This window comes from Zootoca vivipara, chromosome 9 (genome assembly GCF_963506605.1).
Source record: "Zootoca vivipara chromosome 9, rZooViv1.1, whole genome shotgun sequence".
Classification (NCBI taxonomy): Eukaryota; Metazoa; Chordata; class Lepidosauria; order Squamata; family Lacertidae; genus Zootoca; species Zootoca vivipara.
In genome coordinates, this window is record NC_083284.1 from 67,028,288 (window position 1) to 67,055,369 (window position 27,082).

Here is a 27,082-nt window from a genome sequence, read left to right on the forward strand (position 1 = left end):
AGCCACTCTGGGCAGCTTCCAACAAACATTAAAATACAGAAATCCATCAAACACAAGAACACAAAAACAGGGCCTTCTCTGCAGCGGCTCCCCATCTGTGGAATGCTCTCCCCAGGGAGGTTCGCCTGACGCCTTCATTATACACCTTTAGGCACCTTTAGGCACCAGGCAAAAACGTTCCTTTTTAACCAGGCCTTTGGTTGATCTGATTTGCATACTTTGCCCTTTTAAAATGTGTTTTTTTCTGGGGGGGGGTACTTGGTTGTTTTTATTTTTATTAGGTATTTGATTTTATTCTGTGAACTGCCCTGAGACCCCCTGGGTATAGAGCAGTATATAAATAATATAATATAACATAATATAATATGACATCACACTGCAATATTGTTATTTTTAGTTAACACACAAAATTACATCTGGCCCTTAAAAATTACATTAAGCCAGCAGCATAAGATCATACAAATCTGACACATGCATAGAGAGGTGGATTACACGTGTATGTTCATCACTTCGCAGCAAAATCACCCATCACATCTGAAAGGGTTATTGTAATTATAACACCACATGTAGAACTTTCAAATGACTTGCAAACACAATGCTTTTTTTAATAATAGTCCATTCACACATCCAAGCTGCTAAGTCATTCACACATAGTTACTGATCACCAACTATTACACATACATGCAGATGTGGGTGGCGCTGTGGTCTAAACCACTGAGCCTCTTGCGCTTGCCGATTGGAAGGTTGGTGGTTCGAATCCCCGTGATGAGTGGGCTCCTGTTGCTCTGCCCCAGCTCCTGCCCACCTAGCAGCTCAAAAGCACGCCAGTGCAAGTAGATAAATAGGTACTGCTGCGGTGGGAAGGTAAACGGCATTTCCGTGTGCTCTGGTTTCCATCACGGTGTTCTGTTGTGCCAGAAGCGGCTTAGTCATGCTGGCCACATGACCAGGAAAGCTGCCTGCAGACAAACGCCAGTTCCCTCAGCCTGAAAGGGAGACGAGCGCCGCAAACCCATAGTCGCCTTTGACTGGACTTAACTGTCCAGGGGTCCTTTACCATTACACATACATGTGTGATCCCAACCTAGTTAAAGCAAATACGTAATATTTTATGCTAGAACCAAGGGGTGTAACAGGATAGGACTGCAGTTCTATACAGTCGCTTGGAAGGAAAACCCAGTGAACCTGGATGGCTGATTCCTACTTAATAGCAAACAACGATTTGGTGCTATGTGAATGACCTCAATGTTCATGTGTTCCCTCCAAATTGGGATTGTGAATCAGCTTCAAACTAACTTGGTCTCGAAAAGTGGAAGGTGCAAATGTTCTGCTGTAGCATTTGGTTTATGCTAAAAGAATAACAAATGAAATGAATCAATGGCAAACAAGAAGAGGGTAAACAAGAAGCCTACACAAGGGGGGGGGGGGGCTTGCTGTAAAAGTAAGCGTGCTCGACTGACAATTTGCTTCAAAACTGACTATGCCCAATAATAGGATTAAGTATTACGGTATTAATACTTATGCTCACTCCAATCTATATATATATATATATATATATATATATATATATATATATATATATATAAATTCTATATATATAAAAATGTAAACTGGCCATGTCCGTTAGTATCCATGTTTCACCAAAACCGCTTGACCGTTTGCGTTCAAATTTTGACACAATGCTGCATATATGAGAGCAAGCCCATACCGTTTTCAAAGACAGATGTCACACCTGTGGCACGTAAAAACCCCAAAACCTCATGTTTCAAAACACACCACTCAGGCGAAAATGCATTCTGGGAAAAGAACCAGGTTGCAAACCAGCGCCCTCTAGCGGCGGCTACACTGGTACTGCACCTATAAAACCTTCCCTCTCAACAGCACCTTGGCTCCCGTTTACATACTAGACCGAATGGAGGTACTGACTCGCTTGGGTGGGGGTTGGGGGGAGGAGGGGGTGGGATAGGTCAGGACCCGGTGGGGCCAGTCACAGGGATGAGCCAGGGGTGGGGGGAAGAGGGGACGTGATACGTCATGGGACAGGACAGGTTGGGGGGAATCACAGGGAAAACCCGGGGGTGGGCGGAGGGTGCAGGATACGTCATGGATCGACACAGGGCGGGGGCAGTCACAGGGATTAGCCACAGCAACGCGTGGCAGGGCCAGCTAGTAAAATATATAAAATGAAATACAGGCATCCACAATATAACGGCAAGTACCAGTCAGAGCACACCATTTCCTCTAACAAGCAATAATTGGGGGGTGGGGAGTGGGGCTGGGCTGGGCTGGGCAGGGCTAGCTTGGCCTGGATGAAATCAAAACAAGTCAATGCACAATAATATTTTCAATTTATTATCTTTGCCACAGTACAAATATTCACAAATCAAACATCCGTCGTCTGTCAAAGTATGTAAACAAGTGCCCACAGTTGTCCCTATCCCAGTTTTAAGGTTGTGAATGTCTTAAAAAGTCCTTCAAAATCAAGTTTTGAATTTTGTCATTTGAGAATGGAATCAGGAGCCTCTTCTTTTTATAATAAGTCTTTTTTAAAAAACCATTCAGCCTGTGCAATGCAGTAAAATCACAGTGAAAGCCCTGGATAAACATGATTTTTTTTACAACAGGACCCAACCCATTAGGTTAATAAATGCATTTAAAGAAGCAGTATGTTGACAAAACGAGGTTCCAGTTCCAGAAATCAATTGTTAGAAATGCTAGTCTCTACATTAAAAACAATTTTAAAAAATAACAATGAACCAACCCATCTCTTCCATCATTTTACAAGTCTAAACAGTTTCACTTGCAAAGATACTTTCCAGTCAGGAAAACAGTAGTGCAATTTAAGTAGTTTTACTTCATTAAAAGTTACTGATGTCCAGTAATGCAAATGCCATAGCTTCTGTGGAAAGATAAGAAGATGCTTCAGTAAACAAGAAAAAACTTTGGCAAGCCCAGACAGGCTTACTAGTCCGTTAAAGCTTGTGTTAAAGTGTTGTGGGTTTTTTTAATGGTTTTTTTATATATAAACTAAAAAAAAGCAGAAATAAATAGACAAAATGACTGTAAACTGTCTTGAAATTAAAAATTTTCATTGACAGCTGGCACAACTTTACCATAAAGTCATTTAGAACAGAAGAGGAATTGACCTAAGAGGTTTTCCTGCTGCGGCAACCAAGCCCAGAAGACAAAGAAAACTACATTCTGAATTTTAAAAAAAGAAAACAACAAGTCTAGCGATGCCACAATTGCGCTTTCCCCTCCAGCAGCCTCACTTTGACTTCTTCTTAAAGAGGCTTTTTATTTTGGAGGCCTTTTTGTTCCGCTCTCCGTTCTGGCAGAGGTCCTGTGGGGTGCTGCTTATCCGAGGGGCAGCCGAGGAGGTTTCATGACCCGTTTTGCTTTCGCTGCTGGTGGAGGAACAAGAGGTGTGGCGGGGCTTGGGGACGGGAGCACTGCTGGAGAGCTGGTTCATGCTGCACGACTTCTCCAGAATGCCATTGTACACCTTGTTTGCGGGACTGAAGATCATACTTTTAGTTTCCGTCATGCCAACACAGTCAGGGGAACCCCTGGAAATGTCGGCCGTCAGGGAAGAAGAGTCTCCAGTAGATGACTCTTCCAGTGAGAGTTCCTCCCGTGATATTTTTTGAGGTGACAAAGGTTGATATATTTCAAGGCTCGAAGGAGGAGATTGTTTCCTTCCAGAAGAATTTAAGGAGTCACATTCAGAAACTGTATCTTGTACTTCCCTGCAGCAAAGAGGAGAGAATTGTAAGGTGTCAGACTGTTCCATTTAAGGATCTGTCTGTCTGTCTATCTCTATCCCTCTGTCAATAATTAAATTACCTACTTCATTAAATCTTCCAAATCCTGAGTTTACACACACACACACACACACACACACACACACACACACACACAACTTTTACTTGTCAGCAGTGGAAACAAAAACTGCAAATGGCAAGGCCAGGCATCCCCAAACTGCAGCCCTCCAGATGTTTTGGCCTACAACTCCCATGATCCCTAGCTAACAGGACCAGTGGTCAGGGATGATGGGATGATTTGTAGTCCAAAACATCTGGAGGGCTGAAGTTTGGGGATGCCTGGGCAAGGCCCATCATGAAGTCGGTTATTTCCCTTTGTCTCACACATAGGAGGGAATGCTTCTTTTAAAATGTTGCCCATGGGCCAGATCCAGGGGAAAGGGCACAAAAGAAGGCTGGTAGGAGCCAAATTCGCCGGAATCTCTCTCCCCGCCCATGTCAGCCCCACAGCCTCTTGCAAAGCCCCTCATGTGAATCAGTTGAATGGGTTGGGATGTGAGAAGCGGCACTGAATGGGAAATGGGTATTGCCAACATCAGGCAAAGGCACCTTCTGTACCTCCCAAAACTGGGTGGAGGTACAGAATGTGGCTCTGCTTGGCGCTAGGATATACCACTTCCCCTTCAGTGCCCCATTCCACAGCCCAAAGCCATTCAACCAGGTCCGTGACCCTCATAAGATGCTTTTGGCGGGGAAGGAGGAATGCTAGGAGGAAGAAGGGAAGTCAGGCTCTGCCATCAGTTTCTCATGCACTTTGCTGTCAATTCAACTCAACTATGCATCTTTCTTTAGAGTCATTTTTGTTCCACTTGCAAAAATTAAATGGAATAGATTCAACTTCTTCATTGGCAACTTGTACAATTCAATCAACTGAGATTTACAGTGACAGCCTTACTTTGAATAAATATGAATTCATTGCTCACACCCACCCACCCACCCCCTTTGCAATAAAAATGTAACACTTATACAGTGGTACCTCAGAAGTCGAACTGAATCCGTTCCGGAAGTCTGTTCAACTACCAAAATGTACAGAAACCAAGGCGTGGCTTCCAATTGGTTGTAGGAAACTCCTGCAGCCAATCGGAAGCCGCATCGGACGTTTTGGGTCCAAAGAGTGTTCGCAAACTGGAACACTCACTTCCAGGTTTGCAGAGTTTGGGAGCCAAAACATTTGACTCGCAAGGCATTCAGCTTCCAAGGTACAACTGTATGTGGAAACAATTCAATCTATTCCTTCTGCACTAAAATGATTTTTTAAAAGAGCCAACTCAATTCTTGTTTATCTGACCCTCCCCTGAATTCATAAAATTCTAAAATTGTGCACCTCCCATCTCTCTTCAAAACAAGGCATCAAGCAGTTCACTGCACAGAGACTCTGCTAGCCGAAGATGGCCCTGGCACCACAAGAAACACAGTGCTCAGAACAGTGTTTCTCCACTGGCTTCATTGTCAGCCATGACTTCATCACCTCAAGGTCAGATCTCTGTTAGCAGCTTTTATGTCGGGAATGCCCTTGTAGACCGTGCCAAGTGCAGCCGCCTGCCTGCTGTAACAGCCGAGTCTCTAAGGGCACATTAAATCTGCATTTCAAGCCCTGAATACCTTGCATCTTGCATACCATAGAGGGCACAGGGGAGTTAATAGTCTTATCGCAATCTTCCAGATCTAAACGGAAAAGATCCTTTGCAAATCCTTCTGGTGTGTCCAAGTCTGGACAGCAAGGGCACATAGACACTTCATGGAACTAGCTCTAACCGAAACCATCACGGTAGCGTCCCAATGCCCATACCATTGCTTGTCAGCAGTGAAGTAAATTGCCTCTTCCTCCTCTTCTGTACGGTAAGCAGCGGGGCAGCTGGACACGGAAAGGATGTCAGGATCTGCAGAGTGCAAAGTAGCTTGGGCATGTGGAGGATGCGGTGTTTGTGCTGTGTGTTGCGACTGCGGAGACGACGGCATGACGCTTCGCCGGGAGCGACACATGCTACTGCTCCTTGCTAAGGTGCTCGTTTTCACGACAGACCCTGAGAACGACAAAACAATGTTATTCAAAAATCAACCAGCTGCTCTAAGTTATCAACCGAGCCATTGCTCTGTTTCAGGCAGGGAGGATTTGCAACTAGTCCTATCTGCCCAAGCCCACAGACTAAGGATTTTGAGTAGAAGCAGCAGCAACAATAGACTTCATTTTAATCTTGAATAATATATCCTTCCTTCCTTCTTCCCTTCCTATTAATCCATACTTAAATATATCAGCAAAAGAGACAGGCAAGGGCAAGGCAGGTGTAAAACTGACCTCCACTTGACGGAATTTCACAGAAGGCTCGGTTATCATTTTGAAGTCTTACTGGAGAAGGTCACAAGGGAAGTCACAAACTTATGATGCTGACAGCAACACCTGACTCAAATATTTAACAGGAATCTGTAACATCTCACTGAATGTATTATGATCAATGGAGTGGATGGAGAGGAATTCTATGAACATCATCTATTAATTTTAAAGGTTTATTTATTAAAAGCTTTAGCAAGAGTGCCCACCAAGAAAAACTGTATCTGTGAAATGAGCCTTAGGTTACCTATGATATCTGAAACAGAGCCGTGGAAAATAGTAAAATGTGAACCAAAAAACAGCTTCCAAAATTGAATGACTGTCCAGTTGAAGAACATTCCTGATTAGATCTTGTTCAGACCCAGATCAACCTGATCACAGTTGTGCTATGCTCTGTGAGTGCAGCTTTCTCCCAATTGAAGTGCAGAGTGTTTGAGGACAGGGACAATCGCAGGTAAACCAAAATGCTTGCTTACAAAGCTACTGTACTACCAACTTTCCTGTACACTTGTGAAACATAGATCACATATAAACACAATCTCAAACTCCTTGAAAGATTCTATCAATGGTGTCTCCGAAAAATTTTACATATCACTTGGGAAGACAGGCGAACTAATGTCACTGTACTGGAAGAAGCAAAGATCACCAGTGTCTAAGCAATGGTTCTTCAACATCAACTTTGTTGGACTGGTCATGTTGTGGTGGATTCCCGATTATCGTTTTACAAAGCAACTACTCTATTCCCAACTTAAGAATGCTAAGTGTAATGTCTGTGGACAGCAAGAGAGGTTTAAAGACTCTCTCAAGGCAAATCTTTAAAAAATGTAGTATAAACACCGACAACTGGGAATCACTGGCCTGCGAGCACTCCAGTTGGAGAACAGCCTTTACCAAAGGTGTCATGGACTCTGAAGAAGCGCAAACTCAGGACAAAAGGGAGAAACGTGCTAAGAAGAAGGCACATTTGGCAAACCCTCACCGTGATCAACTCCTGCCTGGAAAACCTATGTCCCCACTTTGGAAGGACGTGTGGATCCAGAATTGGCCTCCACAGCCACTTATGGACAGATTGTTAAGACCACATTCATGGAAGACAATCTTACTTGGGTACAAGTGACTGCCAAAGAAGACGAAGATGTCACCCTCTGCAAATATCGGCACTTACATCAGATGTAAACCAAACCAAAATAATTTTCAACTACTACAGATCGGAAGCAGAGTGGGGTTTTATTTTATAAAGGCTTCATCAGTAAAATCACACAGCCCTCAGAATCTCAAAAGGTTAGAAGGGCAGTAGAGGGAAACAATTGTTTTGCCAGCCATAGAAGTGAAAAGTTTGGTGGGGGGAATGTCTTACAGGTTTTCAAGAAAAGATTTCTAGAATCAGCTGTGAAAATGAAGAACAGCATTAAAACTGCCCTCCTCTGCACAGCAGAACCCTAATAAGACTCTTAATCTCTGAGACACTCTCTCCTTTCAGGCTTCCCAGAAACAAGAGCACCCAACAAGCAGCTTTCTGTTGCAACTTCCAAATGAGAGCCCTTTCTTTTATTTCCTACAAAAGCAGGAAGGAGAAAGCTCCATCCACAAAGCCAGCATTTCAAGGCTGCCTACAAGAGAGAAAGCAGCTCTTTAAGCACCACACTCTGCACAAAGAAGCACAGTGCTAAAATTTGAAACCCTGAGTGTGTGGCTGTTCTTTTCTCCTTTTTCGGAAACAAGTGGCTGGGAGGGGAAAGCTTCCGGCACTTTCCAGGAAGCAAGCCTCCAGAGTCTCATTTCCCCTCCGCCTTTTAAATGGGAAGAGCTGGACTCAACTAAAAGAGCACACCTTCTGCTTCCTTCCTGGAAGAACATGTTTTGTTTTGTTTTCAAAAGATTCCCTCCCAGCTTATTTTTTATTCCCATAAATATAATGTGCCCTCAATTTCAAAGCTCTTATACTGTTCCATTATGTGGGATGTGACTGAATGTAAGTAAAACTTATCATTACTTTCTAAAAGAAGACTGTTATGTCATTATTGTTTTTAAAAGGGAACTAAAGGGGATTTACCAGGAACAGTCCAATCTGGACAAGCCAGACTGGATTGTTTAACTCAAACGGTTCTAACGAATCCATCAACTAGCTTCCTGCTATGTACAAGGGAATGTGCTCTCCTACAAGTTCACTAGCGTGAGTGAAGAAGGATAAAATTTAAACAATATATCCTCTTCTACTATCCTCAACATTCCCACACATTAAATAGCTGGGGTTCCATACGCCGACTGTTTCTGCTTTTCCATATTTCCCAGCATCTTTGCTCTGCTGACTCTTGCTAACCCCTCTGACCCTTTGCTTCATTTGGCATTTCAGTATGCCAATTCTTCTAATGGTTGTAGCTATTTGCCAAACTCCTGTGTATCTGCTGGCATTCAATGTCTTCTTAGATATACTACCACATACCATGAAACTGAGAAACGATGGGAGGAGTGTCTTCGTCAAGGTCATCTACACCCCCGGCAATTGGATACGGCGGGATGGAAACTCGCGGCATTACCACCCAACTATGATCAGAGTAAAGTGATGAAGTCAGACTCGGTAATCCTGAGTTATGTGCTATCTGGAAGCCACAGATCTTCTCAATCTGCTGCCATCGGTAGAGTCGCTCTCTCAAACAAGTGGTTAATTCAGAAAGTGCTTTCCTAAGAAACAACAGAAGTTTGGGTTTGTTTGTTTCTTTGTTTGTTTTCAAATTATGCATTTGGGGGTATTTATGACCAGCCATCATGGGTGGCACTGTGGTCTAAACCACAGAGCCTAGGGCTTGCCGATCAGAAGGTCGGCGGTTCGAATCCCCGTGACAGGGTGAGCTCCCGTTGCTCGGTCCCCTGCTCCTGCCAACCTAGCAGTTCGAAAGCACTTCAAAGTGCAAGTAGATAAATAGGAACTGCTCCAGCGGGAAGGTGGCCAGTAAAGTGAGATGAGCACCACAACCCCAAAGTCGTCTGCAACTGGACCTAATGGTCAGGGGTCCCTTTACCTTTACAATAATCCATATTAATGTATACAGTACTATCGTTCTTCAGGAGCTACAAACAGTTACATTATAGAATCTGATTTTCAATTTAAAATGCAACTCACATTAAAAGGTAAAAAAAAAAGGTAAAGGACCCCTGGACAGTTGAATCCAGTCAAAGGCAACTATAGGGTTGTGGCGCTCAGTTTGCTTTCAGGCCGAGGGAGCCGGCATTTGTCCATAGACAGCTTTCCAGATCATGTGGCCAGCATGACTAAACCGCTTCTGGCACAACGGGACACCGTGACGGAAACTAGAGCAGCGCACGGATATGCTGTTTACCTTCCTGCCGCAACAGTACCTATTTATCTACTTGCACTGGTGTGCTTTTGAACTGTTAGGTTGACAGGAGCTAGGACAGAGCAACGGGAGCTCACCCTGTCGTGGGGATTTGAACTGCCGACCTTCTGATCAGCAAGCCCAAGAGGCTCTGTAGTTTAGACCACAGCGCCACCCGCATCCCAATAAAAATAAATAAATCTTAACATTAAAATATTGAGCACTATAGTATCAACCAAGTTTATGCATTAAGCACAAGGGGCATCACCCACTAGGCAGGTCTCTTACTTTGCTTCCAGAATCTTGTGGTCCACTTCATCAAGAGAAGAGCTGTGTGCAACATGTAATGTCCCAAAGACGGTACTTCTCTTTTTCTTAATCTTTTCTGCCTATTATTAAAGGACAAATATGAAGCCAAATTTACATATACAATGCAATGGGTAAAGAGGAATATATACCTTTTTTATCTAGCCAATAGGATTTGGGAGATGTTACAAGGTTAAACTATAGTGACGCTCTCAAGGCAAATCTTTAAAAATGTAGTATAAACACCGGCAACTGGGAAACACTGGCCTGAGAGCGCTCCAGTTGGAGAACAGCCTTTACCAAAGCTTTGAAGATGCTCAAACTCAGAACGAAAGGGCGAAACACGCTAAGAGGAAGGCACACTTGGCAAACCCTCACCATGATGAACTCCCGCCTGGAAACCTATGTCCCCACTGTGGAAGGACACATGGATCCAGAATTGGCCTCCATAGTTTTTTAACAGTAAGTGTGTTTATGGAAGACAATCTTACTTGGCTACAAGTGATCACCAAAGAAGAGGAAGAGGAAGAAGAGGAGGAAGAAAAAGAAGAAGAAAACTATAGTGACCTGGGAATAGCATATCCAAAGAGACATGTTGTCCTATCACAATCTCTAAAATAGAACAAAAACTCCCTTAAGGTTTCCCATCTTTACATAAGCAAGAACAACTAGGGGCATAGTCAAAGGTATTCTCAACAGGTAACTCCACAACTATGCAACTCCCTGAAACCAGAGACACACCAAAAGTGTATTTTTAAAGGTGAGATTAGCATTCATTTATTTCTTTTATTAAAATGCCTTATGAACTGCTTTTAAATACAATTTGCGGGTATTGCGTTAAACTGAGTAACTTATGTTTCCTGCCTCAAAGGGTATCTCTCCTGGACTTTAAGCCAAAGCACAAAGTTATAAAATGTAAAACATTTAAAGCTGGGCTGAATTCAGAAGGCTGTGGGCAGGCTAGACTAGAGTAGCAGGAGCAGCAGCCTGGGGCACAGCTCTTAGGAGGGTAGTGATACAGTAGCAGGAACAAAATGAGACAAAAATGTGATGCCCCAGAATTGTAACTGCCCATTTTGCTCAAAACGTAAACTTGCAGGAAGCAAGGGTACACACACACACACACACACACACACACACACACACACACACACACACTTCTAGCTGCAATCCCACAACCTGAATTGCATTAATTCGGTGACGAAATCAGAGACTACACACTGCTTTTGATTGCGAGGACTCAAAAGTGCACAATACCTCATCCTTGGCAATTGCCAATTGCATTTCTGCATTTTGTCTCTTAATGTTGTAGTACTGCACTTCCACTTCGTGCGTGAGCTGGAGCCATTTCTGCAACGCGTCAGGAACAGACCAATTGCTTCTCAGTTCAAACTCCTTCTCGGCCTTTTTTAAGGCCATGCGGACCTAGAAGCCAGAAGAGATATGCAAAGATGTTGAGACACCTAAGCCTGAAGGGAAATTGTGTTTATTTGGAAACGTGGGGAGCATTAAGATAAATTCAACAGTGTAAATAAGTTTTGATAGATTCAATAATGGAATACCGAATTGTTCAGTTTAAATAAAATATGCAGGGATTTATGTGATGCAAAATGAACCATGGAAAGAGAAGAGGGGAAGTCACTGATATTTTAAGGTTGTTTAAATGAATATTCTAAAATGTAAAACAGAAAATTCAATAAACTTATGAATATAAGCCCTATCAGTGTCCTTGAACAAATGCGCTGTTTCAATTTTCTTTCCCTACTATTTCTTTAGGCTGCATGTGGATGATCCGCAGCCTGCATGCAGCCCTTGGGCACCCACGGGTGTAGCCCCCAAGCCTCCAGCAGCCACACCCACTTTCCACACTGCTCAGTCATCAGCTGCACCGTGGGGAAGAGATTCCTGTTCCTGCCATGCTGAACAGCAAAGTGACAATTTCAGCTGCATCAGGATTGCAAGGTTAAGCCTTGGGACACCCTGGTGATGCTAATGCAACTGGGGGGGGGAGATTAAAGTCTGTCTCTCTCCCTCTCTCCCTCTCTCTCTCTGTGTGTGTGTGAAAGAGAGAGAGAAACAGAGAGAGAGAGAGTGGGGGAGCTGCGTGTGGAGCCAAGCTGTTACTCCAAAGTGTATAGTTAAAAAGAGGGCTACCAGAGGAACTTTTAAGTGTATAGATGCAAAGCTGCAAACTCAACTCCCCTTGGAATATGATATGGGGAACAATATTCCTGATGGTGTGGAAGAAAAAAGGGGGAAAGAGGGGGAGGGGGGCACGGTGAGTTGAGTGGGGTCGGGTGGCAATGCTTCTAATTCTTCTACTTAGTGTATGTGTGGGGTTTTGTGTCAGCGTCACCTGATGAAGCTAGGCAGCTACAATGTGCAGCTCAAAGGCTCCAGTTCTGGCTCTTTCCTTCTACTGATTGTTACACCCATTTCTCTACCAGTTTCAGCTTTGTATGTCTAAACTACCTTTCTGGAATTGATTTCAGTTTGCTTCTCTGGTTTACGATTCCATCATGCCCCTTGCTCCAATGCTACAGTGCCATTAAGTGGCTGGGAAAGGTACAACTCTGCGTGGGCTATGGTATACTGTATTTTATTTGCAAATACCTGCACCAGCTCCTCTTCTGCATATTTAAGCCTGCTGAGTTCACATTCAGCTCCTTCCCTCAACTCTCTCAGCCGACACGCTTCCCGTTTTGCGTCGCTGATTTCATCCATCATCTTGCGCTCCAGGTTTTGCTTTTCCACAGCGACAGTCCGATTTTCCTCCTGTGCTTTTTCAAGCCTTCAAAGTAGACATTTTTTTCCACAGGTTAATAGTGTTTGTTCAGTTCTGTTCATGCCTCAATTGATTGGACAAATAATTTAAGCTACTCTGTGGCATCGCCAAGCGACATGTCACTAAACCTCTCAATATGTGTGAAAAGAACACCAAAGGGTTACCCGTCTCTCTCAACAAACTTAGCTATGTTTACTGTCAAGTTACGGTGCTAAGGCTCAGGACCACAATACCTCAAGGGCTGCCTCTTTCCATATGAACCTTCCCAGACCCTGAGATCATCTTCTGAGGCACTCCTTTGTGTGCCTCCTCCTAGAGAGCTCCGGAGGGTGGCAACACGAGGACGGGCCTTTTCTGCAGTGGCTCCCCATCTGTGGAATGCTCTCCCCAAGGAAGTTTGCCTGGTGCCTTCATTATGCACCTTTAGGAAGCAGGCAAAAACGTTCCTTTTTATCCAGGCCTTTGGTTGATCCAATTTACATCCTATGCACTTTTTTAAATGTGGCCCTTTTTGGAGGGGGGTTGTTATTGGGTTGTTGTTTTCATTCTGATTATATATGTCGTGATCTTTTCTGTGAACTGCCCTGAGACCTCCGGGTATAGGGCAGTATATAAACTCAATAAATAACTGAGGACATTCAAATTTGTGAAGAACATCAAAACTCATACAATAACAGGAATGCTGGTGTAGCTTAGTGGCTAAATGTAAGTTGAGGAGTCTCCTCTTCATACATCACCTTAACCATGAATTCACTATGTGGAATAGACAAAGTCCTGCAATATTTTCACACTGAATGGCCTTTCAAGGCTGTCATAAGGACTTTGAACACCCTAAAGTATTGGTCTATTTTTCACGTACCTCTCTTGCAAATCGCACAGACTCTGTTCTGCTGTTTGAAGGCTTTCTAAATCTTTCATCATTTTTGTCATATGCTCTTTTGAAGTCTTGTTCTGAGTATATGCAAACCAGCAGCCCCCGACGCCGATCACTATAGAAATGGTGAGGATGAAATCTTTCATCCAGTTGTGAGGCGGTCCTGAAAAATGCAGTTGTACATGAGTTAAAGAGATAGATCATCTAACAAGATTAGGCTGATTTAGATACCATGCTAAACCAGGGTTTAGTGCGACACAAGCTGCAACAAGCCATGAGCCCTTACGCTCCCCACCAGCATGGCTCTGTGAGTTCAGAAACTTCCACTTCCATTTTAGGTCGACCAGTTTGTCAAAGTTTTTTTAAAAAAAATATTACAAACTGCAGTTAATCTTAAGTATGGTTAGTGCTCAGCACAATCCCCCCCTTTCTCCTGGCAACATGTCTGCACATGTGTCTTAAAGAAGAATCACTGTAATCCTGAAAGGGTCAAGCCAAGTTAAATTAAGCTGGCTTATTTTCAATAATCATGCCTAAGATTAACTGCAGCAGTAATAGAAAATAGCTGCACGTGGCGCCGAGAAAAATATGCGGTGTTATTTGGTGCAGCCAGTGATTTTTTTCTGACAAAACATTCCAGAAAGGAGTACCAGCATCTTCACTTGGGCTGCCACTGCTGCCAGCTAGCCTTTGCTTCCCCTGGGGCTTACTTAAAAAAAAAAAGTTCAAAGGGGGAGGGAGGAGCAATGAAGTTATCCTCATAAGCTTTGGCAGTGGCTGCCACTGCCTTCTTAAAGTAGCAAGTGCTTCATTCAACCCGTGCTAGCTGGAGATATGGTGGAAGTGGCTGGGTAAGAGCAGTGGGGATGTTCCTGCAAAGTCAGGCTGCCGCTGCCACTGCCTGCCAGCCAGCCAGCCACAAGTACCTCTTTCATTCTATGCTGGGTTTTGTTTTTGTTTTTTAAAGGTTAGGGGGGAGCAGTGGCGTCCTCACACACTCAGGCTGCTGTTGTCTACCATCGATGTGGAACTGGTGGCAGGTGCTTCCCCTGCCCGAGGGAAGGCCTTTGTCTGAAGGAGGGGCTTTGTGCAAGAGAGGAACATTTTGTGGCATTTGGTGGGAGGGAGAGATCTATACGTTGTCTGTGCACGAGAGAGAAAAGGAGGCATGCATGTGAGGTCTCCTAGGGAGAGAGGTAGGCCTGGACAGAGAGGAAGAGAGAAGGGGGAGCTATGTGTGCATATGTGGTGTGTGAGACGAAGAGAAGGAGTTATATCTGTGAAGTGCATGTTTGTGAGTCGCATAGGGAGATGTGCATTTGTCTGTGCTCTGAATACATGCATGTGCTCTGTGTGAAAAAAGAGAGGTAAAGGTAAAGGACCCCTAGACGGTAATGTCCAGTCAACGGTCATTATGGGGTTGTGGCGCTCATCTCGCTTTCGGGCCAAGGGAGTGGGCATTTGTCCACAGACAGCTTTCCAGGTCATGTGGCCAACATGACTAAACTGCTTCTGGCGCAACGGGACACCGTGACGGAAACCAGAGCGCACGAAAACACCATTTATCTTCCTGCTGCAGCGGTACCTATTTATCTACTTGCACAGGCGTGCTTTCGAACTGCTAGGTTGGCAGGAGATGGGACAGAGCAACGGGAGCTCACTCTGTTGTGGGGATTCAAACCGCTGACCTTCTGATTAGCAAGCCCAAGAAGCTCAGTTTTTTAGACCACAGCGCTACCCACTCACTGTGTGCTCTGTGTGCGCATAAGAGGTAAGAGGGAATGTGGCTGGCCACCTGGGGTCCCCGCCCCTCCCCCAGTAGTGAGGAATGTTGCCTGTTGTTATTAGATGACATCTCTCTCTCTCTCTCTCTCTCTCTCTCTCTCTCTCTCTCTCTCTCTCTCTCTCTCAGGGTTTGGGTTGGGTGTGGCGTGGTTGGTGTGTAAAATCAACATTGTGTGATTGCCACAAACAGGACCAGCAGAAGACTGCACTAACTTCCCATGGCAAGCATGAGATGGAGGAAAAGTCAAAGAGCAATTCTTCCAATGGCCTTGGCACCAATCGTGAAGTACTAAGTGTCATCCATAAAATGTCAAATTTCAATTAATGTTGATAATTAAATACAAAATAAAAATGTGTATCACAAATTCAATAGAGAGGGGAGATGGGCATAGAAAGAAGGGCTGGGTGGGATCTAGAAATTTTTCAGTTTATCAAGATATGAGTACCATTGTGTTGTTTTTATTTTTTATTAGGTATTTTGTGGTTTTATATCTTGATTTTATTCTGTGAACTGCCCTGAGACCCCCGGGTATATGGCGGTATATAAATTCATTAAATAATAATACTTTTTACACACACACACACACCCCAAAAAAGGCTAATTCAGAATATGACTGCCCAATTGCCATTTCCTTTCACTTAAAAACAAGCAAGTGAAATGATGGTTTGCTTTTACAGTTTGTCTGAAACAAGGCAGCTTCAAACCATGCAATGAAGCTGGTTTGTTTCAGCAAGCTATAATTAGATGACTCGTAGTTTAGGATTTAGATATACAGTAATGCTAAATTGTGGTTCATCTAAAGCAGAAGTGAAAGCTTCCTAACTCCTTATGACTGCACCAGATGATAAAATAGCACACAAATCCAAGACTTGCCTAGGCTTATTCCTGTCCTGATCAACCATGGTTTATTTTTACACTCAAAACACACCATCTGAAGGATACCCACAATAGTATCATTGGATATATCCCTCAGAGGAATTAGCTGCCCTAAATATTAACGTAAATCACAGTTCAACCGAACAATTCTTTCTGCTAGCAGTTTAAAGGTGATGGGGAGGAGGCAGAGAGAGGAAATAATACTAACGTGTGAGAGGTCCAAATAAGACAACATCCAAGGCCTTCAGTTGTAGTTTCTGCCGGTGGCTCCGATCAATTATTTTCAACTGAGAGATCATAAATGCGGCTTCATTAACTGCTATCCTGTACAGAATAAAGCAGGGATTTTATGTTCCTTGTCCTGAAAGCAACTGTCAGAGACACAACTAAAAATGCAGATTCTATTGTGTGCAGTAACTCAAAGTCAATGAGAAATGGATACTATGTTGTGCGGTTTATCACATTTCATGTACAACACTAAACCAGAGGTGGTAGATTTTAATGTACCAAACTAACATCAAGTTTGCCATTAACAGAATGTTCTTGTTTAAACTGATATAGCATGAAACTATACAGAACTGCATGACTATGTCAGTATAAGTGCAATAATGTACCATCAAAAAAGCAGATTTCTTAGGCTAACAATGTTTTAGATGTAAGAAATGTTTAATCTTAATGTTTAATATATTTCACTGAGCATGCTCTGCACAGAGAGCCCAAGACTGCAGGAATAGCCAAAACTTATCAGAGCTGAAAAATTCACCTCGGCAATGTTGTTCCTTTGACGTTATTTTCTCTGAAAGTCTTCTCATATTGAGGAAGTTCAACGAATTCTACCAGCCACTGAAGAGTCTCCTCCTGTGTCCAGTTGTGAACTATAACACAAACACAAATACTATTTTACACTGGCTGGATTATCAAGAATTAAAGCAACTGTACAAATAAAAAAGCAACAGCAAGTTATTGGCAGGTTTGCCGTCTTCATCATGTGCTCATCCAAGTCAAGATTACACAAAGATTATAAAGTAGTAATTCTTAAAAATATTTCATTATTAAAAATTCCATGGCCTGGTTGAAAAAGAAAAGGTCTTGTGACCAGTGGAGTGTACACATAGTTCTTGATCCTGTTATTCCTCAACTCATACTGTGGAATGAAGCGGATGAAAACAGGTTGTGTACCCACATAAGGGAAGATCTCTGGTCGAGTATGGTAGAACATCATGTGGGTCCATGATATTTTGGTGACAGAGAGAGCATGCTATTTGGGTTGGGTAATGAGAAAATGAAAGAATACAACATACAAACCCTAAAATACTACTGATATTTAAAACTTTAAAATACAGCACCATATAGACTGGTATCAATCTCAATTTCAACCATGTTGGTCCTTAAATAAGAATTTATTTTTTATACCCCAGTCACTCTGGATGGCTGCCAACAGAATATTAAAAACACTATAAAACATCAAACATAAAAAAAATTCCTAAACAGGGCGTCTTCAGGTGTCTTCTAAAAGACAGATTTTTGTTTCCTTGACATCTGATGGGAGGGTGGCACAGGGTGGGTGCCACCACCGAGAAGGCCCTCTGCCTGGTTCCCTGTAACCTCGCTTCTTGCAGTGACGGAACAGCCAGAAGGGCCTTGGCACTGGACCTCAGTGTATCCAAAACGAACAAAGAGGAGCAACCAGCAGGCTCAGAAGAACTCCAGAGTCTCAGAAGACGATACTTTGGAGTCCCATTCACCTGTCCAGCCAAACCCAACACTGACTGAGCATGCTCAGTGGGTAAGGGTAGAGAGAAAAGGGAAATGGCACAGGGTGGCTGCACAGACGAAGCCTCCACAGAAGCACTCCACACTGCAACCTTTTGCATCCGCTAATCACCTACATAACAAAACAATTAAAATACTCAAGTGTTCACCCAGCTAAAGGGTTTATCTTCATCTTCACATGCAATGGTTATTAACGTGAAAGCTAGTGGCTTGGCTAGGATAAGGCTCTCTATATTCAAGACCTTGCAGACAAGAAAGCACAATCGCTTAAATATAGAAGGAACCGTAACCTTGGCCTCAGCTGACAGCTTTGCATGATGCCATCACAACAAGCTAGTAACATTCTCACTGGAATACTAAGAGTGCTTTTAGCATGCCAAAGTGCTTGCTCCCACCCAGCGCAATCTATTCTTTTCTTTCTTTCAAAAAGCAGGGCATTCTTGTTTCATGATTCACGAACCCCCAGATGATAACCATCCGCATGGCAGAGGATACCAGAGTCAGCCTTAAAAATACCTAGGCTCAGAGCCATAGCTAGGTGATCTTGCACCCCTGGCAGAAACGTCCAGATTGCGCCCCCTAGCCATGGACAAATTAACTCTTCTTTCCACCTCTTCTCCAACCCCCCCCCACCCATTCAATTCTCCCTCTATTTAAAACCATTTATTATGAGGCAATAATCAATATTTATGTTTATGGATATATTTTTAGTAGATTTTGCACACACACCCCATTGGCTGCGCCCCTGGTGGGGGCCCACCTCACCACCCCCTAGCTACGGCCCTGCCTAGGCTAATAAACGAGATCAGTTTACACTGTCTGGCGAAGACAAAGGATGAGAGATCAGCTGAACTTCCTGCAGGGGAGAATTCCAGAACTGGGCTGCAGCCACTGAAAATACTCTCACATGTCCTGCCCAACTTAGCATCAATGCAGAGAAGGGGCATTCCTTCAGGTATCCCAGTCTGAAGCAATTTAGGGCATTATAAGCAATAATTAGCACTTTGATTTGTGCTGAGAAACAGATTGGAAACCAATGCAACTGTTCTAAAATGGGTAGAGCATGCTCCCACAAGCCATATTCTAGTAAGCATCTGGACCAGCTAAGGCTTCTAGAAACACTTCAGAGACAGTCTCATGTTGTTGTTGTTGTTGTTGTTGTTGTTGTTGTTGTTGTTGTGATACATACATACATGCATGCATGCATGCATGCATGCATGCATACCCAGCCCATATGGCTGGGTTTCCCCAGCCACTCTGGGGGGCTCACAAAATAATAATAATAATAATAATTAATAATAATAATAATAATAATAATAATAATAATAATAATAATGTGATAAAAAACCAAACATTAAAAAACTTCCCGGTACAGGGCTGCCTTCAGATGTCTTCTAAAAGTCAGATAGTTGTTTATTTTCTTGACAACTGGTGAGAGGGCGTTCCACAGGGCAGGTGCCACTACCGAGAAGGCCCTCTGCCTGGTTCCCTGTACCCTCACTTCTCACAGTGAGAGAGCCACCAGAAGACCCTCAGAGCTGGACCTCAGTGTCCGGGCTGAATGATGGGGGTGGAGACGCTCCTTCAGGTATACTGGGCCAAGGCTGTTTAGGGCTTTAAAGGTCAGCACCAACACTTTGTATTGTGCTCGAAAACATACTGGGAGCTAATGTAGGTCTTTTAGGACAGGTGTTATATGGTCCTGGCGGCCACGCCCAGTCACCAGTCTAGCTGCCGCATTCTGGATTAGTTGCAGTTTCCGGGTCATTTTCAAAGGTAGCCCCACATACAGCACATTGCAGTAGTCCAAGTGGGAGATAACCAGAGCATGGACACATAATTGACCTGCACCTTCATGGACAGCTGTGAGTCCAAAATGACTCCCAGGCTCCGCACCTGGTCCTTCAGGGGCACAGTTACCCCATTCAGGACCAGGGAGTCCTCTGCATCGGCCTGTCCCCTGTCCCCCATGTCACAGCAGCCCTAATCTACTTGCTGATCCTGACCTTCTTAATCCAGTGCATTACTATGTGCCACATGAAATTAAAAGCTTATACCCTACCCTTGTCATCCTTTGAAATCCACTTCACCTCTCACTGTACTCCTCAAACATAATCTCTGGTCTACAGGCCTTTGGTACTTCTGAATCCTCCTAAATGCAGTCTTTGCTCCCCTAGACAAATGCCTGCTTGCCTACAAACTGTTCCTTCCAGACACTTTACTTAGCCTGTGTGACTGGGTTTTGTTTTAGACTTCAGTTTAGCAATACATAGTTCATGAACTGAATTTAAATTTGACTTGTTTGTTGTTGTTGTTGTTTAGCTCCTGTAGGCTGGCAACTTCTGATTTAGACAAACTCCAAGTCTTGTTGCTTTCACTATTAGAATTCTGGGGAAAGCAAGGGTGCATGGAGTTCAAAGAAAATCCGCGACGAATTAAAAGCATAAGTAGAGGCAGGCAACTTGGAGAAAGTCACAAAATGTCACAAAACAGGAGCTCATTATTTAGCTTAACAGTGAGGTTCTATTCACCGCAAAATTAATTTCCTGTGGAATCTGGTAGGAGATTTTGCAAGGATTAACATGTTGGTGTTGTTGAGATGCTAATCCCACTACGGCTCATTTCCAGAACTTGCTTTACCAAAGTCAGAGAGTTATCATTGGGAACACACACACACACACACACACACACACACACACACACACACCTTCCTACAGAAAGCCCCAAGCTACATGCTTCCAGAGAAGATTTGGAACATGTAGCCTACCCAAATGACACCAGAGACAATGCCTTGTCATAACACGTAACACATATCAGATAAAAATATATATAAATGACCTAAAGCTTCAAAGCAAAACACAACTTGCCATAGGCACAAAGTGTGCCAAAGCAATGAAGCACACTATCATATCTTGATTATTTTGGACTATTCTTCCCTGCAATCTAGCATTGCACCAAACATACTACTAATCAGCAACAAAGTAGATTAACATTTTTTCCAAGTTGCCCCTCCTTCCTGGGAATATGATTTCTGCCAGTTGGGGATCATGCACCAAATGTGACTTTTGCGATGCTTGCCAAAAGAAGCAGAAATGTAACCTCTTATGTAAAGTATCCTATTTGTGTATGTAAGGCATATTGTTTGAGAGTTACACTCCCGACCAGGGAGATTCAGATAACCAAAGTTTTATTATTCAAAACATTATCATCAACACAGCAGAGGTCTTAACCTCCTACTACAATCACTCAAAGCTCTAATACACAGTGGTTTGATGTTGTTTTAAGAAAAAAAACGGTGCTGGCAATCACCATGAAGTTGTGACAGTAAGTATCACACTTCTAACATTTGGAAAAAAGGTGCTTGTACGGCATACTCTTGAGTACCCCAGGAAAAAAGCACTGCTAATATAGTATAACTTCCCCAGTTCCTCACTCTCCCCATCCTTTTCCAGAGTGCCACTTGGTTTCTTTTAAAGAGGCTCTAACACATATTAATAAGCAGCAACAAGAACATTTATGTTAGGCTAATTACATTTCACACGAAGCAGGCTTTTATTTAATTTTTTTTAATAAAAAAAACCTTGTACGTATCATTGTCTTCCTTTAGTATCACTTCTCTCCACTTTTCTAAGTTTGCAGTTTATACCTGAAACTTCACATCTAAAGCAATTCCAAGAACCCCAGATTTACTGTGAAACTCAAAATAGGAAAGAAACTCAAAATTGGAACAGCAAGCTTTAGACCTCTCCCCCCAATTTAATAGCTGTGTGCAGAAAAGCAATCACGGTTACGAGCTATACTGAATAAATAGCAGCTATTTACAGTTAGCAGTAATTTAAGAGAAACTTAAATTTGCCTTGGGCAGTTCTCCTTTCAGCATTAGTAAAGGGGCCAAGTTGTCCATCTCTGCTCAAACTGATGCCAAGATGTTACATAATGAAACAACAGTGACGTTTACTCTAAACTCACATTCAACCAACAATTTAACATTACAAGCATGCGCTTCCAAGAAAGGGGATCTGGAACTCCTGCACTGGCTTATTTGAAAAGGAATTTGAGGTTACATATTGCATCCCCAGTAGTGCTTGGCTTGCATTCATTTTCACTGTCTAGCTATTCAAAACCTGTGGCTGCCAATAATGAAGAATGTGCAATGCAACCATAACATTTCTAGATGGTATGCAACTTGTTCCCAGTTGCTGGAATAACATCTGCTGTGCACAGTGCCTTAGAAACATTATTTGAAGATTGTCACATGCTACCCACGCCCCATTTGTGTTGGCCTGTTTCTCCACTATTAGAGCTGTTCTTTGCACAAATGCAATTTCAACTGAATGAATTACGATACTGTGCCAGAAGGCTAACTCCCAAGTCATGCAGATTAACCAGTCAATAGCAGAGCATCTTCTCGCTACCTGAGGCACTCTGACAACTTCTAAAAAGGTAAAGGTAAAGGACCCCTGGACGGTTAAGTCCAGTCAAAGGTGACTCTGGGGTTGCGGCGTTCATCTTACTTTCAGGCCGAGGGAGCCAACGTTTGTCCACAGACAGCTTTCCAGATCGTGTGGCCTGCATGACTAAACCACTTCAGGCACAACGGAACACCGTGACGGAAAAAAGAGTGCACAGAAATGCCATTTACCTTCCCGTCACAGTGGTACTTATTTATCTACTTGCACTGGCAAGCTTTCGAACTGCTAGGTTGGCAGGAGCTGGGACAGACCAATGGGAGGTCGGTCCATTGCAGGGATTCGAACCGCCGACCTTCCGAACAGCAAGCCCAAGAGGCTCAGTGGTTAGTCCTCAATCCCTTCTGGATGAAACACTAGAATTTGTTCTGCTTCGGATTTGAGCAATTTGCTCCTATCCTGCTTTTTGTGTTGTAACAGACAAAGGAGCATTATGCCTTTGATCAAGGACAAGAAAGCAAGAGTATTCACTCTGAATGCCACCCTCCCCATGCTCTCACACAGCAACAGAAGTTATCTACGGGCTTTATATGTTTACATCAAGATATATGACCGCAGTGGGGAACCTTTCTGAGCGAAAAGGGCCACAATCCCTACTGAGCGGCTTTCTAAGGGTCACATGCCAGTGGTGAGTGGAGCCAGAGACAAAAGTGGGCAGATGTGACTCATGTTTGTACACTAGGCTACATTCCAGCCATGAAAAATACCAGACATTTCTACACATCTCTTCCTCTTCCACCCAAGCAAGCAAGAAGCATTATCACAGCCTGGAAAAAGCACCTGGGGAGAATTCTGAGAGCCAAATATAGAGGGTTGGAGGGTTGCCTTTGGCCCCTTGGCCCAAGGTTCCCCACCTCTGACATCCAAACACCAACAGTAATAGTTTCAAGCAAAAAGCATTTTGAACCATTTATCATTTGGGGTATAAAGAGGGGAGGGGATTTATGCATATGCACCTGTATAAATGAAACCTAGTAGCACACGTAAAAAAATTACCTGTTTTAAAGAAAGGAGAAGGACATTAATTCATAGCTGCCAAGTTTTCCCTTTTCTCGCGAGGAAGCCTATTCAGCATAAGGGAAAATTCCTTTAAAAAAGGGATAACTTGGCAGCTATGCATTAATTTATGAACACACATTTTGCAAGATGTGGCAATCAAAGCTATGAGTGGAACTTAATTCAGTGCTAAGGAAATTGCTCTGTCAGCTCAAGCATTTTTGCTTATCCAACTGATCTCCCCTCCTCTGTCCACTTTATGTTCTCCTGACCCACCAGAGGACTTGGCGGGGGGGGGGGTGGAGGAAGCACCACTGCCCTAGTGAGAGACCTTGCACTGGCTTCCACTAACAGAACAGGTTAGTTGAATCTTGCTGTGTATTTCTTTTGTTCCCTTTTGTAGTTTTATTTTATTTTTATTAAAGAATAAAGCAGAACATACAAATGAGAAAAATAACAGATATTAACAATAAAAAACAGATTTCTTCATTACAAGGAGCTTTTGATGATAAAGTCAAAAATCAGGAGCTATAGTTTTATAAATGGATTGTAAAAACACAGCAGAATGGGTTAGTTAAATATGGCCCTATATTTCTAGTTCATTTGATGGTGTGTAGGCAGCTTTGTTTCATTGTAAAGCCTGCAGAAAACATTTCAACCTCAAATTACCATTCTGCTACAAAGCTCAGCAGATATTGGACAAGTCTCCTTCAGCCTAACTCAGAGTTGTTGCACTGCTAATATGCTGGGAAGAAAATCAGGAAGGTGCCAGCAACAGGGGAAAGGAAGGAGGGGTACATCCAGGTGCACAATATTTTTTCATTTTTAACTGAGCCCAACACATTCTGAACAAAGTTCTTCCTCAGGGACACTTTTGAACAATAGATTTCAGCTTCGCACCTGTATACTGTGGCAGCTTATTTTTTCCTTGGGCACCTGGAGATCATCCTTTCTTTATGTTTCTTGTACAAAAGACAGGACACAAATATAGCACATAAAATACAGCTGTAATTATAGAAGAATGACCAGAACAGCTAAATACTTTAACAATCTCATCTTCTCACAAATAAACAGCTTTCGATGTGATGGGCGTAAAGCCTAATAAACATCTTTGCTTTGCTTTCGATACCATCGACCATGGTATCCTTGGAGTGGGTGGCACTGTTTTGTGGTGGCTCCAGTCCTACTTGGATGGTTGTTCCCAGAGGGCGTTGTTTGGGGAGTGCTTTTCAGCCCCGTGAAGCTTTCAATGTGGGGGCTGCAGGGCTCGATACGATCCCCTATGTTGGTCAACAAATACATGAAACTGCTGGGTGGTTTGGAGTACGTTGTCAGCAGCCTGCTGATGATACCCAGCTCTATTTCTCCTTTACATCTGCAGGTGAGGCAGTGGAAGTGCTGGACCAGTGTCTTGCCTCAATAATGGACTGGATGAGAGCCAACAAACTGAAACTCAAACCAGATAAGACCGAGGGACTTTTAGTGGGTGGTTCCCTAGACCGGATGGGTGGGAGATCGCCTGCTCTTGATAGGGTTACACCTCTTCTGAAGGAGCAGGTTCGTAGCTTGGGGGTACTCCTGGATCCTTTGGTGTCACTCGAGGCTCAGGTGGCCTCAGTGGCCCAGTGCACCTTCCATCAGCTTCAGCTGGTGGCCCAGCTACACCCCTATCTGGACAGGATAAGCCTAACTACTGTTGTCTATGCTCTGATAACCTCAAGGTTAGATTACTGCAATGCGTTATATGCAGGGCTGCCTCTGAAATGGTTTGGAAACTTCAGCTAGTGCAGAATTTAGAGCCCAGGTTGCTCACTCGAGCAAGACGGTCTGAGCACATTACACCAATCCTGGTCCGACTGCACTGGCTACTTTAACCAGGTCTTTGGTTGATTGACATCCTAGGTCCTTTTAAAAAAATTAAATGGGTTAATGGGTTGTTTTTGTTTTGATTATGTGTTTTGTGGTTTTATATTCTGATTTTATATTGTGAACCATCCTGAGACCTACGGGTATAGGGCAGTATATAAATTTAATAAATATTAATAATAATAAACTTATGAACAATCTGCAATGAAATGGTCTCACAATTTCATTATTTTTTTAAAAAAAGAATCTTAAATTGATGCTATGATACAACCTAATCCAGGCTTCCTCAACCTCGGCCCTCCAGATGTTTTGGCCTACAACTCCCATGATCCCTAGCTTGCAGGACCAGTGGTCAGGGATGATGGAAATTGTAGTCTCAAAACATCTGGAGGGCCAAGGTTGAGGAAGCCTGACCTAATCAAAGAACAGACACCTCATGATGCAGTATTTCTGGGTAGGGCTTACTTTGGTGCTTAATCGGCCATGATCAGTACTATTTATGGCCTGTGACTCTGACATACAAATACCTTTCAAGCAAGCTCAAGGAAGTTGATCGTTATTGACACCATCCTTTACACGGGCATCTTAAATCCATTTAATTCCATGCCAATAACTTACTTAACCTGCAGCAGTTAACCAAATGGTTGGGAAAGCAAAGCAAGCCACAATTTTAATTACAGCAAAATACCAAATTAAAGTTGCCATTAAGGACAAACATACATTACAGGGCAAGAGAGTTAAAAATTATGTTCTCTTTTCCACCATCCTATTTTTGCATGGCCTAAAGCAAAATGCAGACCTGTTTTGAAAACTAGAATATTGAATTTATGCAAATACAGCTGTCCAATTAGATTCATAATAGAAGGCTGACATGCTTTTAGCACCCCAGGGGAACTTGTTTACAGCTCCAGTTTGCAGATTAATACCTGAAATTTAAACCAGAGGTTAATTAAGTCCATCTGGTTGCAAATGACTTTGGAATGTTCATGGAACAAGAAGATCTCATTTAGAAAACCAAAATAAAATAAAATAAAATAATAAGCAATAAAACTGTTTGTTTACAATGTGGTAGAGATGTACTACGCATCATATTCATGGTACACCAATTACAATAATTTCTACAATTTACCATGTATTATGTAGTGGGGGACTTGTGTGAGACAAAACCTAATGATTAGTCTCAGGAAAAAAATATTCAAACAAGCAAGAAAAGTTTTATTAAACAAAAAAGTTTATGAAACAAAGTCAGTCAGGAAATGCGTTCTTTCAGGTAGAAGACTTGAGGAAATAGAACAACACCAACTTCACCCTCTCAGACAAAATGGTTATGACCAAAATGCTCACCCTCCCAAAATTAACCTATCTATTCAAAACTCTTCCAATCTGGATTCCCCCAACCCAACTCCACAAATGGCAGAAAAAAATTACACTCATTTATCACACAAAAATCCAAGAATAAACCCCAAATACCTACACCTCCCCTCCTCAGTAGGAGGGTGGGAAATCCCCAACACAGAACTATACTACATTGTCAACCAAATGCGCCACATAATCCCATACATTTTAGAAGACTAGACAAAACATTGGGCACACCTGGAGAGAGACATCATCAAAAATACTAGGGGACACCCCAATGCCCTGGCTAACACACCATCAATTACATGCCTTCTTAAACAATCCAGTAGTAAAATCAGCAGCAACTAGGCCCTTGACAACCTTCGAAAACCTCCTCATAACACGGCAAGGGGATAGTATCCACAATATTCAAAATAGTGCTCCAAAATCCCACAAACTCCCTCAATGTAATCAAAAAAAAAACAATGGAAGGACGACATAGGCTATGAGATTAACCCCACCCAATGG

General features: G+C 43.0%; 1 protein-coding gene across 1 annotated transcript in view; it reads right to left on the reverse strand.

The window, feature by feature from the left end:
• Nucleotides 1-2,551: 2,551 nt before the first annotated feature.
• STIM2 (stromal interaction molecule 2) overlaps nt 2,552-27,082 on the reverse strand; it is a 72,244-nt gene continuing 47,713 nt past the window's right edge. The window contains exons 4-12 of the mRNA XM_035112120.2: nt 16,879-16,990; nt 16,324-16,439; nt 13,439-13,616; nt 12,408-12,585; nt 11,052-11,219; nt 9,777-9,877; nt 8,597-8,835; nt 5,614-5,848; nt 2,552-3,749 (exon numbers count right to left, since the gene is read on the reverse strand). Of these exons, the coding sequence (XP_034968011.1) occupies nt 3,269-3,749; nt 5,614-5,848; nt 8,597-8,835; nt 9,777-9,877; nt 11,052-11,219; nt 12,408-12,585; nt 13,439-13,616; nt 16,324-16,439; nt 16,879-16,990 (1,808 nt within the window). The 3' untranslated portion in view covers nt 2,552-3,268. The remainder of the gene's footprint in view (nt 3,750-5,613; nt 5,849-8,596; nt 8,836-9,776; nt 9,878-11,051; nt 11,220-12,407; nt 12,586-13,438; nt 13,617-16,323; nt 16,440-16,878; nt 16,991-27,082) is intronic.